The sequence below is a fragment of the Aphanomyces astaci genome, assembly GCF_000520075.1.
Source record: "Aphanomyces astaci strain APO3 unplaced genomic scaffold supercont1.35, whole genome shotgun sequence".
Taxonomy (NCBI): domain Eukaryota; phylum Oomycota; class Saprolegniomycetes; order Saprolegniales; family Verrucalvaceae; genus Aphanomyces; species Aphanomyces astaci.
The window spans coordinates 477,688-493,895 of NW_009798298.1; the positions used below are offsets into that span (position 1 = coordinate 477,688).

Below are 16,208 nucleotides of genomic sequence, written 5' to 3' on the forward strand. Positions count from 1 at the left end.
GTCTGTACTTGATTAGAATAAGTGTCCACAAAACGTGTTGGATATTTAACGGAAGGTGTCGGGTATTTGATTGCTAACAGGTTAATGATTGGGCCATTTTCAAACCAAACTACCTTATATAGTAAGGTATTTGATGGCTAATATCCAAATACCTGCGGGTTGTCGTTGGAAGCAACGGTTATATTTTGGTGCGGGACAACGTTCCTCTGTGATTCAATACATTGTCATTATTCATATTTCACTGTGAGAATGAATACCTAACCCTCTCCTTGACCCACAAAACACACAATACAAAATCCAAGATGATTGAAAGCGCGCACTGAATTGATCATGCCTTTTTGACCACGAAAATTGCTCTGCACACTTCGATTCTTCGTCAAAGCCGATAATTCCTTCAGCAATCCATAAATCCAGCCAATTTGAATCGAATGCGATTTGAATCGTGAAAATTGGAGCATGTCTCCAGGACATAGAGTCGTTCAAGTCATGGACATTTCAGAAATCGCGCACGGAATTGATCGTTTACGTTAGCCAGAATGAAAACAGCAAACAACTTGTTTTTCGAAAGTGCCTGTAAAACCACCTTCAACCAGCCAATTATCGCATTAGATGAAGTTACTTTAAACAACGCACCCAACCGTTACGTTATTTTAGACGTTATTTTAGCCTGAGAAATATTTAAACAATGGATTTAACCCTGGAATTGCCAAAAAAGGCAAAGCACAATGCTTCTATTACATGTTCGGCAACGTCCACGTTGTTTCTCCTGTCAATGCATTGTAGTAGTAAGGCACCCCGTCTTTGCTTGTAAAACATTCCCATGTCTCCATCGCAAGAAGGGGATGTTGCGCCGACGATGGGTTCCATGACATGGCGTTGGTGGCCGTATTGTAGTAGTACGCGCAACCGTTCTCGTCGGCCGCTTGCGTCCAGGTCCCGCCGCCGTCCACCCGAGCGTAGGTTGTTTCGTGGTTAGAAGTCGCCGAGGATGGTGAGCGAGGCGTGGAGACGACGCTGGGGGTAGCCAACCCTGCAATCATGTAGTCGCCGTCGTCGCTGGCTACTTCCGCCACGGGCTGCTGCAGCGCCATCTTTGTCGTCGTTTCAACTTGTTTCCACTTGGTTTCACCAGTCGTGGGGTTATAAAAGTACGGTGCGCCGGTCTCAGGGTCCGTGTATTCGTCCCACCTAGTATCGTCGCCGCCATGACGTTGGCTCCTAGTATCTTCGACCATTTCTTCGGTCCCCCTATCGGTTGTATTGGCACCGCCCTTCTCCGTGAAAGCACCCCATTGGACTTGTCGGGCTCTGTGGAGCAACATCAACCGCATGCCCGCCGCGATGACGTGGCGCCGTCCGTGCGTTCGAAACTGACTCTGGACAGTTCGAGCTGCCTTGTCCATCGCCCTGCGACGTTGGATGAGTCGACGGACAGCCACTAGCGCCCACACTGCAGAGCGCCACGGCCTGATTCGTGTGGTTAACTTAGGTTTCGGGTCTCCTTCTATCCGTGGAGCTGCCAATTTGGACGGTGACGGCGTGGTCTGCATCAGTTTCCGTGTGTGCCGGCGGTGTGCCCGTAGCAAGGCCGTGAGCGCCCCCCGCATGTCTGCACGGTTGACAAACACTCTGTATTGCCGTTGGATTGTCAAGGCAGCAGCGGTCAAGATCGCGTTGTCGTGGGGTGGTCGAGAGATGGCGTGCCGCTGCCACCACCGTTGAATAGTGTGGGTGGCGTGGCACGTACGATCCACGGACGAAGGCTCGACGGAATTAGTGTGTGATAACGCAGTTGGGCTTTGTGGACTGTTTGAGGACGAAGAACAAGCGGTGGTGTGTGCCGTGTTGAATGGGGGAATCGGGGGGGACTGGGGGGAATGATTGGAGCACAAATCCAAGGGGGATAATAGAACAAGGCTTTGTGAAGTAGTTTTGCTCGATTGAACTTGCTCAAGCGACATGGGCTGGTGCAGTGCTGTATCGTCGATGGGATGAACGCTCGAATGGCAAAGTGCCGCTTGTCGACAGTACCATCTTTGAATGCGTTTGGCCGCGTAAAAGTGTCTGTACATGGAGGCGACCAGCTCCATCTCGTGGGTTTCTTGCGTAGATGGGGCTGGTTGAGGACTTGATGGAGTAGTTGTTGCCTCGATGGTACGTGTTGAAGGACATTCACTGGAGGTTGATAACGACGACACAAGTATGGAATTGGGGGAGTTCAATGGGGATGTGGGGCCACCTCCTCGGGGGCTTGCATTTGCAAGGTGGGGGCAAACTGTTGGCATATGTTGTATTGAAATGGTGTTGTTGTAGCCACCTGGTGAACCAACCAAGTCATTGGCATCGGGCGGGGAGGAGTCGGTTCCTTCAATCACGTCGACCTTGTCGGATGAGTGGACTGCTGTCAGGGGCGTCATCGCATCTTGGCATGGCATGATTCGTTCCACAGCAGTGTCCAAAGAATTTGCAGCAACGCACAATAACACGCATTCATCGAGGCGGCTGGTGGAATGTAGGTTCCTTTGAGGCCACGTCATCGCCATCGTGTTGGGGCTGTTATATGAATGCAGGTGGTGGCTGCCGCTGTTGTCGAGAGCACACGTCGCTGGGGGTTGCGATTCCAACAACGTCCAGTTTGATTCAAGGTGGATATGATCTTGCTCGTGTAAACTTGGTGCAAGGACCGCGTGGGTGACTGGAGGTACAGTCGTGTGAATAGGTGGTGGTGCAGGTCGCGTCCACTCGTACGGAGCCACTTTTGGCAGGTGAAGGCGGCGCGTTCGTCGTGTGGCCCCCCCACAACGTTTTTTGGTCTGCCGTTGGTTTTGACGCAAGTACATGTCAATAGCTAGCAACGCGGCGGTTCCCTTGACGTAGGCATCCCCTCCCCCAATCCCATCATGCTGCTCGCTCAAACTTGCAAGCGTGGAATGCAGAGCGGCGTCGTGTTTGGTGGCCTTGGCTTGATGAAGCAGCACTTGCCGTCGAAGTTTGGTGAGCGGGTCGCTTCGTTCCATGGTACAGTGCGCCGACTGGGCTGACTTTCGTGGTTTGGCAGTCTTATTAGACGACTTCGGTGTTGGGGTTTTGAATGCAATGTCCACGCCGCCGTGTGGGGTGTCTATCGACGGGGCTGTAGGTGCTTTGTTTGACGGAGGATGTTGTTTTGGACGACAAGCTGTGTGTTTTGAGGACACGGACTGCTGCTTCCTGGCGCTGGCTTGGCCGACACCGACGACAGCGGCGGACACGTTCGTCTTTGCCATCTTCTCGTCGTCGTCCTCCTCCCGCTTCTGCTGGTGAATGGAATGCGCGAGGGTGTGCTTGTGGGTAGAAAGCCCCGCGCGGCGCCGCGTTGACGCGAACTGCTTGCACGCGGAAACTACCCCGTCCGAGAACTCACCGACTGGGTAGCTGGTATGTAGCATAAGAACGAGGCGGTCTCGTTTACGACGCAAGTACGAACGACACACAAACTTGTAGATGACGTGGCACGCTCGTTGCATCTCGGAAAGGGTAGGCCTACGTACAAGTGTACTATCACGCAAGTATGTAGCGAGCGCATCGCTCGTCGTACCGCTGGGATGCTAGGCAGGTCGAAGCTGCTGCTGCTGTCTTGTTATTCCGTATCCGCACTGCAGAAAGCCCCGGGCCACGTGGACGACTACTGGTGTCATGGGTGGGGGTCTCCCATGCCATCAAAGCGCTCCCTGTCCTTGTGTGGTCCAATAGCCGATACGTTTCAGCTTCCAGCCGTTGCAATGCCTTTTGCTTGAACCCGGGACTGCAATAGATCATGGCGGCCGCGGGGTCGCGACTGGAGGTGCTGTCGACGGCACGACAGCTCACGGGTGTCACACGTTTGACTGTGGCGGACTGTGGCCTCTTTCGCCTCGGGGGGACGGTGGCACAAGATCGCTCCCGAGGTGTTCGGGACATGGCGAAGTGGGCTCGCGATAACTCCACGGCATCGCTATGGGCTTCCATAAATTCTTCGCAATACAAGGGCTGATACGCAAACAACACCGTTGCGTCATCATCCAACCGGGATGCGCTTGGATCACATTGTTGCGCATGTTTCGCTCGATGCTGATGGAAATGGCGATGAACGTGCTGCTGCTGCTGATGGTCGCGCTTGGGATGATGGAAGTCGTACACATGCGTGGCGCCATGCAAGGACGCAGTGGCATCCGATGTCCTCGACTGTGTCGGTTTGTGCCATCGGTGGGCAATGAACTCACTGGCCGCCACAACAGGATCCATCGACGCGAATCGGCCACCGCATCCCCGTCAATGCCAACTACTTCGGTTACTTTGAAACCGCCATTCCACGAGAATTGATAACATTGGTTAAAAGAAGTGAAATTCAACCAATCAACATGCGGAAGGTCGACATTTCAAAAAATCACACACATGGGCGAATCCGTGCGGATTGAAGCGCGATTGACTTGTGCGTACTTTCATGCTGGCGGGGCGGTGCGTGGCTACGTGAAGATCGACTCCCCAAGGCATCTGTACATCGAATGGGGCGTCGCCCAAGTGCACGGGCACCTCTGTGTGGACTCGAACGTGTTGACTGTTCCAGTTGTACCCGTCGCAGCCATGGACGAGTCGTTCATGAAGTCGTTGAACCTTCCAGACGTCAAGACGTTCTCGGGACCGACGGGAATTTGCATTTACCAGAGCAAACCCACCGTCTTGTACTCTGAAATCGACGTCGAGCACTCGACGACGTCGCACTTTGCCATTGGGTTGCCTCCGAGCATGTGTCCGTCGTTCAAAGGTGCGTACCATCTGCCCATCATGCGTCGCACACCCCACGCGCTCATCATGTCCATATTCCTCCGTCTCCTCTAGGCACATCGGCTCGCGTCTTCTACGCCCTCTCGTTTACGTTCAAGGTCCAAGGGACAGCCGCCATTCAATCGCTGCACCTTCCCTTTGACATGTATGCATCGACACCGTCATTTCAATTCGCGCCGCCCATCGACACATCCTCTCCATCCAGCCATCCAGGAACGCTGCTGGTTCCACCGGCGGTCGGTTTCTTGCCGCCCACCGACGACGTCCGGACCGTTCCCGTTGCCGTGCGCCGTGGCCACGAGATTCCATTCGAAGTGAAACCGCGACCCATGCACGGCCGCGTCGACATCGGTACGTAGTCTGTCCCCCATCTCTCCCCCGTACAGCATCCCCAACATAGTACTCCTCGTAATCACCCGACACATTGCCTCATCATCGACACCTTGTCTCATCTACGGTAGAACGAGTGGGCGGCACCCACACGCGGCACTACACGATCGGCCAAGCAGCCTGTCATTTGGTGCAGCTGACGTTTTTCAAGCAAACGTACATGCCGGGGGACGTCGTGCTCGTGGCATTTGATTTCACCGGCGCCACGCAACCTTGCGCGTCCATCTCGGCGTCGCTTGTCGTGAGCGAGTCGCTCGGCGCGCTGTCCCTCGACCCTGGCCGCGCTGTCCATACTCATACGCTGCAGACCGCGGCGGAGCTCACGGACGACGCCCTGCACACGCATGTACGACTGGCTGCATGTGTGCGTTCATGAGTATGCTTCTGGTGGCCATTATGTGTACGCATGATGGATGCTGTAGTCGAGATGCATACAGCATGTGCTTGATCGAGTGAATATATATATATATATACAGTAGTTTATATATATATATACAGTTTGTGCTTGATCAAGTGAATATATATATATATATATATGGTGGTGTGTTGATTGCAAGGTGTGGCTGGAGGAATGCATACCGGTATATATATATATAAGGTCTCCTTAACGTTATGATCAACATGGACGGAATCGTGGCACGATCATACGAGCTCTGTGAATGTCGTTGTTGCTGCCATCCAGCATGAATATCATCTATCTATATATATATGGAAAATGGTGTGGATGATGACGACGGCCGCTCCTACGCATGTCGACATGATGAAGTACACATGAGACTCTTACGTCATATGGGTAGATGCGGTTTGCGTTGCCGGTGGACGCTACGCCGACTATCGACACGGACGTCGTGCGCCACGAGTATGTCCTTGCATTCGAGTTTGAGTCCACGGAACGACTGCGATGGCAAGTACCCGTGCAGGTGGTGCCTCCGATCGTACCTGACCCGTCGCACTTCAACGTGCCGGACGAGGTGTACCAAGGGCCGTCGCGCGTGCGCAAGCTGGCTGTCCTGAACTCCCTGTAACAACTCCAAGTTCCACACACTAAAGGGCGCGTATAGGGAAACTGGGACGGATGTAGTGTCGCGTCTCTCTCCATTAACACAATTAACAGACGAGAGTAGTGACGGTGTATATCGATCGAGTGTGGGGAGGTGTAGAGGAAACGCTGCCGTTGTCATGTTCGATAGGCGGCGATGGTGGTTTAATGGTGTTCGGCGGCCCAGTCGTACTTGCCGTTCACGCGTTGCCAGAACACAGACTTGGCCTTGTCTTCGTCGGACGCGCCCAACGTGGGGAGGACACCGCAGATGAAGAAGGACGCGATGCCGCCGTAGAAGAACGGACGGAACGCATCGCGCTTGAGCTCGTGGACGATGAAGTTGCCAAGACCAAGCTTGTGCCAGCGGACCACTTTTTCAACGGCCATGATGTTTCTCCTGGAATGCGTGGGGGAAATGACTGCACACCACCCAGCGCCACCAAAGCGAACGTTCACGTACGTACGTACGGTGTATTGTACGATGTACAATTAGCCATACAAAGTATAAGATAAAGCGTACGTACGTACAATACCGACGTACACTGTGTAGCAACAGTGACAAAAGGTGGTCTGACGGTACACATATGTATTTACCCGACAGACAGATATTTGGATCTTTGGCGAAGCGACGCATGATGACAGGAACCGCAGCTAGGTTGGCTCTGACATGACAAGGTAGGTTGTAGAGGACGCTATCTTCAGCATGGTGAACGTGGAGTCATGGGGGCTTTTCTGTGTGATGTAAGGACACATCCATGTATGTGCAGGACATTGCACGGGTTCTTCTAGTGAAGGATATGGAGAGAATGCATGCTCAGTCGCGGCACCATCCTGTGAAGAAGCGGAAGTCCTCCGCTAGATTTTGTCGAGTACAAAACGTTCTACTATGTAGTCAAACCAATCGCTGATGTATATATACACAGCGAGCTTGGTCGAGCACTCGTTAGGCTTGAAATCGACTTCGTAATCAACCTCTGGCATAAGACCATGATTGTGGTCGTACATATGTGTCACCCTTGATGCATGTGTGTTATGGCAACCCCAAGCGAACACGAGAGAGTGCCCATCATTTACATATTCTCATTGGAAAATAACCGTACAAAGGAGGTGTTCAAGACTGGCTACAAGGCATGGCCATATCTTCAACTACTACCACCACGATCCTTGGGACGCACGCATTCATCCGTTGAGAACAATCCACAGCACATCCCGTTGGAGCAGTAGTGTACGCAGCAGAAGACTTGACGACGCGCTCGTGGCTACCTGCTGCCGCCCGACACTTATCTCAAACGACGAGCTTCGCGTTCCCATTCCAACAAGGACAAGATGTCGCCTTCACGCACGGGGCCCTTGACGTTACGGATCAACGAACGCGCTTCCTTGCCGCCGAAGTCGTCGAAGAATTCCACGCGCACTTGGGTGACGTTACCGGTGTTACCGGTGCGGCCCAACACTTTGATGACCTTGGCGTGCTTCACTGGTTGATCCTACAACACATCGCGATGCATTAGCCACCTGCCCATCGTATTCATCATGCCCCTGCATATGTCTGCACATGCTGCGACCTGAAACCTTCCTAGACATCATGTTCATCGGGCCAACGTTCACGTACCATGGTAATTAATGTGAGTGGGCGGGCGAGAACTCGAATGAATTATGCAATCCGCGCTCCTGGGTTTCCCTCCAGTCAAGTTGGGCAAATCCGCGGGGCCAGTCAGAATCGAGATTAAATCGGATTGGCTAAAATACATTCTTGTTTTTGATTGGTCGATTTCGAGGCCGAGGGCGACGCCAGTCGTTTACCCTCCTTTGATTGGCTAAAATAGCTACCATTTCACGGGATTGCATTGGATAAAATGCATAAATGCGCCGCCAAGCGCTAGTCGCCGTCAGTTTTCCAAGTGTTGGCATCATGGTGTGGAATCGGCTGCGCTTCCCCAACATGGCCGTCACGTACGTGGCCAAGACCCCCAAGACCCGTCTGCGAGACAATGAACACATCTTCCGTGTGGAAACCAACTACACCAAGCACGACATCAAGGAATACTTGCAAAAGGTGTACAAGCTGCCCGTGGTCAAGGTCGCGACGATGAACTACGAAGGCAAGTTCAAGCGCGCGATGCAAGGACGATTTGTGTACAAGGAGAAGGACTGGAAGAAGGCGATCGTCACGTTGGACACTGCAGTCCCGAAGTCGGCGTAAGAAACTGCACTCGGCCTTGTAATGAAGCATTTTTGTATGATACAGCAGCCCCTGCAATGAGTTTGGTCGTTATCACATTCTCGATTGACGATGTGTGCCTCTCCATTATGATATGCCTGAGCGAACCATCGAGTGACGGCAATCATGCCGAAGGTACTAATAACGACGCATCGAAACCTATCGGCAATGACATCCTTGCATGAGAACCATCGCGCTCTCGAGCGTTCCGGGTTCGAATGTCATCACGTATTGATAGCACCACTCATTTATAGTACTGTACCCATCGAATCATGAACAATGTGGTGAGAACGCAACATATCTTGGCTGCAGACTTGTCCGTGCTGACTTCATCGATCCTACACTGCGTGCGACGTTCCATATCGCCTTGTAGGACATCTCGAATGAATCTGTATGCAAACTAAAGGATCGTGACCTTTAGTTTGCATACATTTGACAATGGGAGGACGAACTACTATATGAGGGGGAGGTGTGACTCCATTGTCGTGACTCATGGCAATGAAGTCGAAGGACTTGGACGTTGTTGGCAGGAACCCATGTCGCTTGCATTGACGGGTACAGTAAGCTCATCACCGCTGCGTTCATGATGCGTCATCTATAGAGTAGAGAAGGACTCGTGCGGCGGCGACACTTGGCGCGCAATTTTGAATTCTGCCAATGTTGGATAAAGCCCGGCGCACTTAATTGGGTCATTTCCAACCACCAATCAATCGATGGCTTCAACTTGCATTTTCATCAGAGCAATATGTCGTCCAAGAAACAATCGGCGGCGGCGCCGACGTCCGTGGTGACGGACCCTCGTTTCATCAAAGTCCACAATGACCCTGTACGTGTCTACCACCTTTATCTCTCCACGGAGACCTCATGCGTCCATGGTCTGCATAGCGCTTTGCCCGGAACTCGAAGAAGAAGAACAAGGTGCAGCTCGACACGCGCTTCAAAGCAGTGTTGACCGACAAGAAGTTCCAGAGCGTTCAAGGTACACCCCCATCGACATATATCCATTCTTCTGTGCGTGTTGTTGTCCTTGATGAAGGACATTGTCGAATCACGAGTTCATGTTGTCTGACCTTGCATGCGATCATGCGACGAGTAGGCAAGTACGACAAGTATGGTCGCCGCGTGGAAAAACAGGACAACGACATGAAGAAGTTTTACAACGTCGAAGGCGAAGACAGTGACGACGAGGACACGGGGGAAGTGGCGTCCAAGAAGCCGTCGACGGCCGCCGAGCGTCGCATCGCGTACCTCAACAAGAAAGCGCGCGGCGAGTTGAGCGGCGAATCGTCTTCGTCGTCTTCAGAAGAAAGCAGTGACGACGACGGTGACGACATCGAAGAAGACATCGAAGAAGACAATGAAGAAGAAGACATTCCCCTCGGGGATGAAACGAAGCGATTCGCCATCATGAACTGCGACTGGAGTCGCATGCGCGCCGTGGACTTGCTCGCGCTCTTCCAGTCATTTCTTCCCGCCGCGGGCATCCTCCACAGTGTTGTGGTGTATCCATCGGACTTTGGCTTGGCGAGAATGGTGCGTCTTGTGCATATATTGACGATCTTGTCATCACGATGATGGTATTAATATTAATTATGATTTAATTACAAAATTTAATATTTTTTTTCTACGAACCATTGGTTTTATGAACGGTTTTTATTTATTTTAGGCTTTTCAGTGAAACTTTTGCCTATTTTGGAACTAATCGAGCAAACGAGTATGATTGGCTACCAAGAACTAAGGTTGCAATTTGATTGGCTACAAATATTGATTGGAGTACTCCAACTTTGTTTTATATGAAATTTCGAACATCCGTTCATTCTACCAACCGCCAGAGGAAATTTTGAGTAGAATACACAATATTTGATTCGTAATATTTATTGTTAATCAAAACTCTTGGGAAATGGTCGAACACGTATAGCTAGCTAACTGCATTCGCTAGCTTACAGCTGGTACTAGTATGTGTTTCGGTTATTCTTTATTAGTACTACGTAGTACTAGTATATATATACTAACAGTGTAAAAGATGGTACTATTCAACGTAATGTTTGATGTTTTGGGTATGAGAATTTGCACTTTTGGTCGAAAATGCAGTAGTTTTTTTCGGGTGAATATGTTTCAAAATATGTAAATATTTTTGTATCCAATGATTCCAAGTGTTGTTACATGCATGGATTGATCAGTGATCATATTCGTAGGCTGACGAGCAAAAGTTTGGACCTCAAGGCCTCTGGGCGGACAAACCCGAGAAAAGTGGTGACGAAAGCGATGACGAAAGTGGTGACGAGATTGACGAAGCCGACCCATTGGGTATCAAGAACTCTGCCGCAGACGCCGACGATGGGTACGTGTTGTCGTGGGTTTTGCTTTTGATCATTATTTCGTCTTTTTTTCGACATTTTTTGCTCTTTTTGCGTTTGTTTTCGTGTGTTCGTTTATTGCTACAACTATGCTTTCCCACTTAGGTATTTGGTAGCTATATGACAACATATTGACAATGTTGACATATGTGTTAGTATATATATACATATGATACACTCGACCAGGGTCACACTAATACCAGTCGACACACTAATTCGATGTTGCAAGTTATGAAGCGAATAGTGGATTGGCCACTATTGTCGATTTGATACAAAATTGGGGAGGGGGTGCTATCGAATCGCGCCGACCAAACCGATCCACAATCGATCTGATTGGTTGAATTTCATTGAGAAGGTTTTGATTGGCTAATAATTTTGAGCTCGTCTGAAGTAGCCAATCAAATCGATTTAAATTCCAACGAGAAACCACGCCACAACACGAAATTTCACTCGAAAGCACAATAGTGATTTTGGTTTTTTTTGATTGGTCAATTGTCTGTCGATGGTCTATATACATAAATATCTGAATACATATACAATTTCGACGACTCGAAACATATATATACAAATATATCTATCTATCTGAAATCCACACATGTATCACACACATATATATCACACGTGTAGATTCGACAAGGAAAAGCTCCGTCGACATGAACTGGACAAGCTAAAGTACTATTACGCAGTAGCAACGTTCAATTCCGTGTCGGCAGCGTCGGCCGTGTTTGACGCATGTGATGGGTTGGAGTACGAAACCTCGTCCAACACACTGGACCTGCGCTTCGTGCCGAACGATGTCACATTTAACAACCCCCCGAAAGAGTCGGCGACTGCGGTGCCGGACACGTACACGCCATCCATTTTTGCGACTCTGGCGCTGCAAAACACAGAGTTGGAGTGCACGTGGGACGAAGGCGACGGCGCGCGGGTGGACAAGCTCACGCGGCCGGCCAATTGGAAGGACCTGAAGGATGACGATTTCGCCGCGTACGTCGCCATGTCGGACGAGGATGATGCCGCCGACAAGCATGAGGACGACTTGGACGCGCTCAAGCTCAAGTACAGGAAAGCGCTGCTCGGCAGCGATGCAGACGATGATGATGATAGTGAGGGGGAGGAGGATGGAAACAAGAAGAGCAAGAAGACATCGAGCCATGCCGACGAGTTTGGAGATGGCGATATGGAAATGACATTCAACGACTCGATGGACGTGCTCAAAGCCAAGCAAGCGCGGGATGCCGCGGCAAATGAAACGCCGTTTGAAAAGTACCAGCGGGAGAAAAAGCACGAGAAGAACGTGAAGAAGCATGAGAAACGCGTGGCGGGCAAGGCGGCGCATGCGGCGCAGCTGGACACGATGAAGAACGCCGCCAAGACGGTCAAGGCTAAGGCGGCGGCCGTGGGGGATGGTGATGTAGAAGAAGACGAGGAGGACAAGCGAGATTTCGACATGAAGTTCATCTCCAAGCTGGAGAAACACAAGGACAAAAAGGGAAAGCGGCACAAGACCGCCGTGGACAAGTTGAAAGCACATGCGACGGGCCTCCAGCAAGGCTTTGCGTTCAACGCAACCGACAACCGATTCGCCCAACTTGTGACCAACCACCCCGACTATAGCCTCGACCCCACGGACGCCCGCTTCAAGCGCACCGAGGTAGGATGAGAATGGATATATGGATATATATGATGGGTATATGATGGATATATGATGGGTATATGATGGATATATGATGGGTATATGATGGATATATGATGGATATATGATGGGTATATGATGGGTATATGTGAATATATTAGGCGACGGATGCCATCTTTGAAACGAGGCGACAACTGTCAAAGTCCAAGCCGACCCAAGGACTAGACAAGGCCGACGTCGTGCCGCAACAGTCGTCGGAAGTGAATGCGATCGTCGCCAACCTCAAGCGCAAGGCCGCCGCCGGTGCATCCAACAAACCCACCAAGAAGTCGAATCGGTTCTAATGCATTTCTATACGTGTCGACATTGTGATGGAGGGGTTGACAGAAGTACTGTACAGTATATAGATAGATGCACGGACGCCTGTGGTGATTGATTCATGACTTGCAAGATATGCCCATAGCACGTGACATGTGTTGACCTAGATGCAGGCAGTACCATCATCTATCCAAAGTGTAGATGGCCAAGTTATAGTCCTCGTCATAGAACCAATGCACCTAACTTACTCGTCTCTCAGGATTTCAAGTTTGAAAAGTGCTAAGTTACATGAAGCCAAAAGGTTGGACCATCTTTTAGAGACTTTTAGCAAGTGCGAAAAATTAGACTTCACAGCTTGGCGTTCATTGACTTTGATTTCCACTCAAAGAGGCAAGGGTTATATAGTGCACGGTTTCCTCTGTTAAACTTAAGCTTAAAATATGTACTAGTATAATACGTAGTTCGAAGTATGCTGTTTTTGCTTATTGGCTATTCCAAAATTCAAGCAATTCCATTGGCCAATTTGAGTGCACCGTAAACTGTCCCATGATGTTTTCAGCTTCCAAAGTTTTCGGATAAAATATCCGGTAATTTTTCGGGGCGGTTCATGAAACGGTTCCGGATACTATCCGGATCCGGGGATACGGACACGCATCGTGTACTTGATCTTTGTATACTTTGGGGCTGACTGCGTAAAAGTATGCAACCAATGGATGGGACCAAACGAAGGGCGCAGAACAGAAATTGACTTTACCATGCTTCGTGTTGCCGCTCTCCGCACCCTCGGTACGCGCGTGCATGATATGGCTCCTTGTAGGATAAGCCACGACAGGTTGACTCATGTTGCATGTAGCCTCTACTCGCTCTGCCGTGGCTCGCCCCATCGCCGCGCGTACCTTCACGTCGGAAGCCGCCGGCATCTCGAAGGATCCCGATGTCGTGATCCCTGAATTGAGCGAAACGTTGGAATGGACCTTGACGTCGCCTCCTCCTATCCATCAATTTGAAGAATCCCCCATCATCGTGGAAACGTGGGGCCCCACCGATCCTTACCACCACTAAATATTCGAATGACTGCTCCCGATGGCATGTGCCTGGATGACCGACCATACACGATTATCTTGTAACGCGTAGGTGATTAGGACGGTGTCGTGTCGTGCTGTTGTAGATAGAAGGTGGACGTTTGTGTGCTAATACACTTGTGTATCATCGGATATGTGATTACAACGACCGCCGCCGCCTCCTCCATCTTGGCATATGATGAGGTCCTCCTCCTACGCACTATCATCTTCCAGCGCCTTCTTCATGATCTGCACATCTCGCAAATCTTGGTTCAAAATGCGTGTCAAATGCTCGAGTCCTTCCCGCTGCTTGTCCAACACCTGCATAGCCATGAGGTTTGTTTGGTATCATATGATCATCGTACCCGAAACACCGTGGCCATGTCTTCGTCGGTGAGTTGGGCGTCTGGCCGCTGCTGGTTTGGCAACGCCGCTTGCATCGACTGCAGCGTCATGAGCTCATGCATATGGGCTTTGAACTGCGTCGGGTTGTCCAGCAAACTCTGCACGTGCTTCAACGTTGCTCTAGAACGGCACACCATGATTCAAAATTCGAGTCCAATCAAATGAGCAGCCAGACAATCGATCGACCAATCAAAACCCAGAACACGAATCAAGTGACCAATCAAATTCACTAATGCAACATGAAATTAGTGTGTGACTGAAATTAGTGTGATACTGGACGATCGTTAGACATCGAATCGATCGATATTAATTTTGGCGAATCAGCACAAAAGTCCACATTTTGGAAAAAACAATATCTTTTCCCCATACATACTTCAAGTACAACATTAGCCATATATATATGCACACAGAGAACCAAGTACTTGTGATCATGACAAGATAGATATGAAGAGAGGTACGTACGCCAAATGATGTTCGCTCGGATGAAGTGGCTTGCGAAGTTGCTTGAAGAGTTCCAGCTTGCGCATGAGCTACAATTTCATCGATTAGATTCATCACAGCAAATTATTTATATATCAATCTGAAAAAATTAGGGAATTAATAAAACAACCTTCTACACCGAAAACACATAGTATTAATTAATAGTATACACGAACCAATTTTCGAAACCATCTACTATTCATAGGATTTTGTTCTACATCTAGATATATATATATATCTGTAAATACGACGTAGAATATATATAAATTACCTGCACAAGGCGATGAAAGAGTGCAATGTGCTGCTGCCGGCACTGCGTCAACTTGACATCTGTGTGCCGCGATGCTTTTTCCATGTCTTGTACTTGCGCTACCAAGTCCTACATGACATTTCACTCCATCTTGATACCGCCATCATGGAGAAGGATGACGACATGCGCTGCAAAGAGGAGCACAGGTACCTTGGCGTAGCCGTGGAACTTTTTAATGTGCGCTTGCTGCAGTTGGATGCGCGTGGACAGCTCCTTGAAGCCGACGACGGCGGCGGGTACGAGGTTGGCTGGGTCTGGGTTGTCGCGCTGCGCTTGGATCCACAGCTTCTCCCCGACATGGGGCGGCCGCGTGTACAAATGTTTCTGCGCGGGGTCTACGGCGTTGTAGAACATGTACTTGAAGCGGGATTGGAATGGATCGGTGTAGGCCATGCGCACGCCTTGCAAGCTGTCCAGCGGCGAGTTGGCGAACGCGGCGGCTTGCATGGAGGACGAGGCCGCATTCGCCGAGGTGGTGGTAGAGGTGGTGGAGGTCGTGGCAGAGGGGAAGCCAAAGGCGGTCGCTGGTTTGTTGGCTGTGTTGCCAAACCCAGATGACCCACCAAATGAAAACGCACTGGGCGCCGCAGGGGTGCTGGTGGTCGAAGCAAAGCCAAAGCCGCTGGATGCAGGCGTCGTGGTGGTGTTTCCAAACGAAAAGGATGGGGTGGTCGTGGTGGCCGTCGACGTTGCAGATGCTGCAGGTGTACTGCTGCTCCCGCCAAAGGAAAACCCAGACGCGCCACCACTGGCAGTGGTGGACGGAGGAGCCGACCCACCAAAGGAGAACGCACTCACCGACGAGTTGGGTGGCTGGGCAGGAGTTGTGGAACCCCCAAACGAGAACGCGTTACCTGGTGCGGCGGCAGGAGTTGTCGATGTGCCAAAACCAAAGCCCGACGGCGTTGCCGCCGCCGGTTGCTGCTGCGACGTGGTAGCGCTACCAAAGGAGAACCCACCACTCGATGGCCCTGATGCAGGCGTATTGGGGGGTTGACCGAAGGAGAAGGCTGAAGATGGCGCCGCGGTGGTGGTCGCCGGCGCGCCAAACGAGGTTGCTGTCGAGCCGAACATGGAAATTACGGCGCCGCGGGATTCGAATGGAGAACTCCCAACTCGAAATACAATATAAATGTTTTGGTTAAAGTATGTGATTTAATAATTGATATGGCAACCGTGGATTGG

At 50.7% G+C, this 16,208-nt stretch overlaps 8 protein-coding genes across 11 annotated transcripts; 4 read left to right on the top strand and 4 right to left on the bottom strand.

Annotated features, from left to right (window-relative positions):
* Positions 1–671: 671 nt before the first annotated feature.
* On the bottom strand, positions 672–4,300 carry H257_11731. Of its 2 annotated transcripts, none has more exons than XM_009838746.1 (2): positions 3,578–4,300; positions 672–3,522 (listed from the first exon to the last, which is right to left on the bottom strand). In XM_009838746.1, exons 1-2 carry the CDS (start codon positions 4,261–4,263, stop codon positions 735–737), a joined length of 3,474 nt encoding a protein of 1,157 aa, XP_009837048.1. In that variant the 5' UTR covers positions 4,264–4,300; the 3' UTR covers positions 672–734. The 2 variants fall into 2 exon arrangements, with proteins under 2 accessions (XP_009837048.1, XP_009837047.1); XM_009838745.1 differs by having other exon boundaries at positions 672–3,537.
* Positions 4,301–4,408: 108 nt separating this feature from the next.
* Positions 4,409–6,651, top strand: H257_11732. Of its 2 annotated transcripts, XM_009838747.1 has the most exons (4): positions 4,409–4,783; positions 4,858–5,154; positions 5,265–5,539; positions 5,991–6,651. In XM_009838747.1, the coding sequence occupies exons 1-4, from the start codon at positions 4,414–4,416 to the stop codon at positions 6,216–6,218; spliced, it is 1,170 nt and encodes a 389-aa protein (XP_009837049.1). In that variant the 5' UTR covers positions 4,409–4,413; the 3' UTR covers positions 6,219–6,651. The 2 variants fall into 2 exon arrangements, with proteins under 2 accessions (XP_009837049.1, XP_009837050.1); XM_009838748.1 differs by lacking the exon at positions 5,991–6,651 and having other exon boundaries at positions 5,265–5,685.
* On the bottom strand, positions 6,250–6,655 carry H257_11733 (hypothetical protein). The gene has a single exon (XM_009838749.1). The coding sequence runs from the start codon at positions 6,620–6,622 to the stop codon at positions 6,398–6,400; it is 225 nt and encodes a 74-aa protein (XP_009837051.1). The 5' UTR covers positions 6,623–6,655; the 3' UTR covers positions 6,250–6,397.
* Positions 6,656–7,295: 640 nt separating this feature from the next.
* Positions 7,296–7,949, bottom strand: H257_11734 (40S ribosomal protein S28). Its single transcript, XM_009838750.1, has 2 exons — positions 7,848–7,949; positions 7,296–7,722 (listed from the first exon to the last, which is right to left on the bottom strand). The coding sequence occupies exons 1-2, from the start codon at positions 7,848–7,850 to the stop codon at positions 7,516–7,518; spliced, it is 210 nt and encodes a 69-aa protein (XP_009837052.1). The 5' UTR covers positions 7,851–7,949; the 3' UTR covers positions 7,296–7,515.
* Positions 7,950–8,094: 145 nt separating this feature from the next.
* On the top strand, positions 8,095–8,514 carry H257_11735 (hypothetical protein). Its single transcript, XM_009838751.1, has one exon. The coding sequence runs from the start codon at positions 8,100–8,102 to the stop codon at positions 8,436–8,438; it is 339 nt and encodes a 112-aa protein (XP_009837053.1). The 5' UTR covers positions 8,095–8,099; the 3' UTR covers positions 8,439–8,514.
* A 680-nt stretch (positions 8,515–9,194) lies between these two features.
* Positions 9,195–12,863, top strand: H257_11736. Of its 2 annotated transcripts, XM_009838752.1 has the most exons (6): positions 9,195–9,282; positions 9,342–9,435; positions 9,553–9,989; positions 10,652–10,797; positions 11,441–12,467; positions 12,611–12,863. In XM_009838752.1, exons 1-6 carry the CDS (start codon positions 9,202–9,204, stop codon positions 12,791–12,793), a joined length of 1,968 nt encoding a protein of 655 aa, XP_009837054.1. In that variant the 5' UTR covers positions 9,195–9,201; the 3' UTR covers positions 12,794–12,863. The 2 variants fall into 2 exon arrangements, with proteins under 2 accessions (XP_009837054.1, XP_009837055.1); XM_009838753.1 differs by lacking the exon at positions 12,611–12,863 and having other exon boundaries at positions 11,441–12,492.
* A 606-nt stretch (positions 12,864–13,469) lies between these two features.
* H257_11737 (hypothetical protein) lies at positions 13,470–13,983 on the top strand. Its single transcript, XM_009838754.1, has 2 exons — positions 13,470–13,553; positions 13,621–13,983. Exons 1-2 carry the CDS (start codon positions 13,481–13,483, stop codon positions 13,827–13,829), a joined length of 282 nt encoding a protein of 93 aa, XP_009837056.1. The 5' UTR covers positions 13,470–13,480; the 3' UTR covers positions 13,830–13,983.
* Positions 13,984–14,041: 58 nt separating this feature from the next.
* H257_11738 (hypothetical protein) lies at positions 14,042–16,097 on the bottom strand (the record flags this gene model as incomplete). The annotated part of the gene is made up of 5 exons (XM_009838755.1): positions 14,042–14,149; positions 14,194–14,353; positions 14,696–14,763; positions 14,985–15,092; positions 15,174–16,097. 5 exons carry the CDS (start codon positions 16,095–16,097, stop codon positions 14,042–14,044), a joined length of 1,368 nt encoding a protein of 455 aa, XP_009837057.1.
* Positions 16,098–16,208: the final 111 nt, after the last annotated feature.

Excerpts from the sequence above, each read along its gene's own strand:
- H257_11731 (XM_009838745.1), bottom strand. The coding sequence starts at position 4,263 with ATGGATCCTGTTGTGGCGGCCAGTGAGTTCATTGCCCACCGATGGCAC. Across the intron at positions 3,538-3,577 it reads ACCTGCCTAGCATCCCAGCG|TACACTTGTACGTAGGCCTA; the intron begins GTACGACGAGCG and ends CTTGCGTGATAG.
- H257_11733 (XM_009838749.1), bottom strand. The coding sequence starts at position 6,622 with ATGGCCGTTGAAAAAGTGGTCCGCTGGCACAAGCTTGGTCTTGGCAAC.
- H257_11735 (XM_009838751.1), top strand. The coding sequence starts at position 8,100 with ATGCGCCGCCAAGCGCTAGTCGCCGTCAGTTTTCCAAGTGTTGGCATC.
- H257_11737 (XM_009838754.1), top strand. The coding sequence starts at position 13,481 with ATGGGACCAAACGAAGGGCGCAGAACAGAAATTGACTTTACCATGCTT. Across the intron at positions 13,554-13,620 it reads TGCCGCTCTCCGCACCCTCG|CCTCTACTCGCTCTGCCGTG; the intron begins GTACGCGCGTGC and ends TGTTGCATGTAG.
- H257_11736 (XM_009838752.1), top strand. The coding sequence starts at position 9,202 with ATGTCGTCCAAGAAACAATCGGCGGCGGCGCCGACGTCCGTGGTGACG. Across the intron at positions 9,283-9,341 it reads TCAAAGTCCACAATGACCCT|CGCTTTGCCCGGAACTCGAA; the intron begins GTACGTGTCTAC and ends TGGTCTGCATAG. Across the intron at positions 12,468-12,610 it reads CCCGCTTCAAGCGCACCGAG|GCGACGGATGCCATCTTTGA; the intron begins GTAGGATGAGAA and ends TGAATATATTAG.
- H257_11732 (XM_009838747.1), top strand. The coding sequence starts at position 4,414 with ATGGGCGAATCCGTGCGGATTGAAGCGCGATTGACTTGTGCGTACTTT. Across the intron at positions 5,155-5,264 it reads GCACGGCCGCGTCGACATCG|AACGAGTGGGCGGCACCCAC; the intron begins GTACGTAGTCTG and ends CATCTACGGTAG. Across the intron at positions 5,540-5,990 it reads ACGACGCCCTGCACACGCAT|ATGCGGTTTGCGTTGCCGGT; the intron begins GTACGACTGGCT and ends TCATATGGGTAG.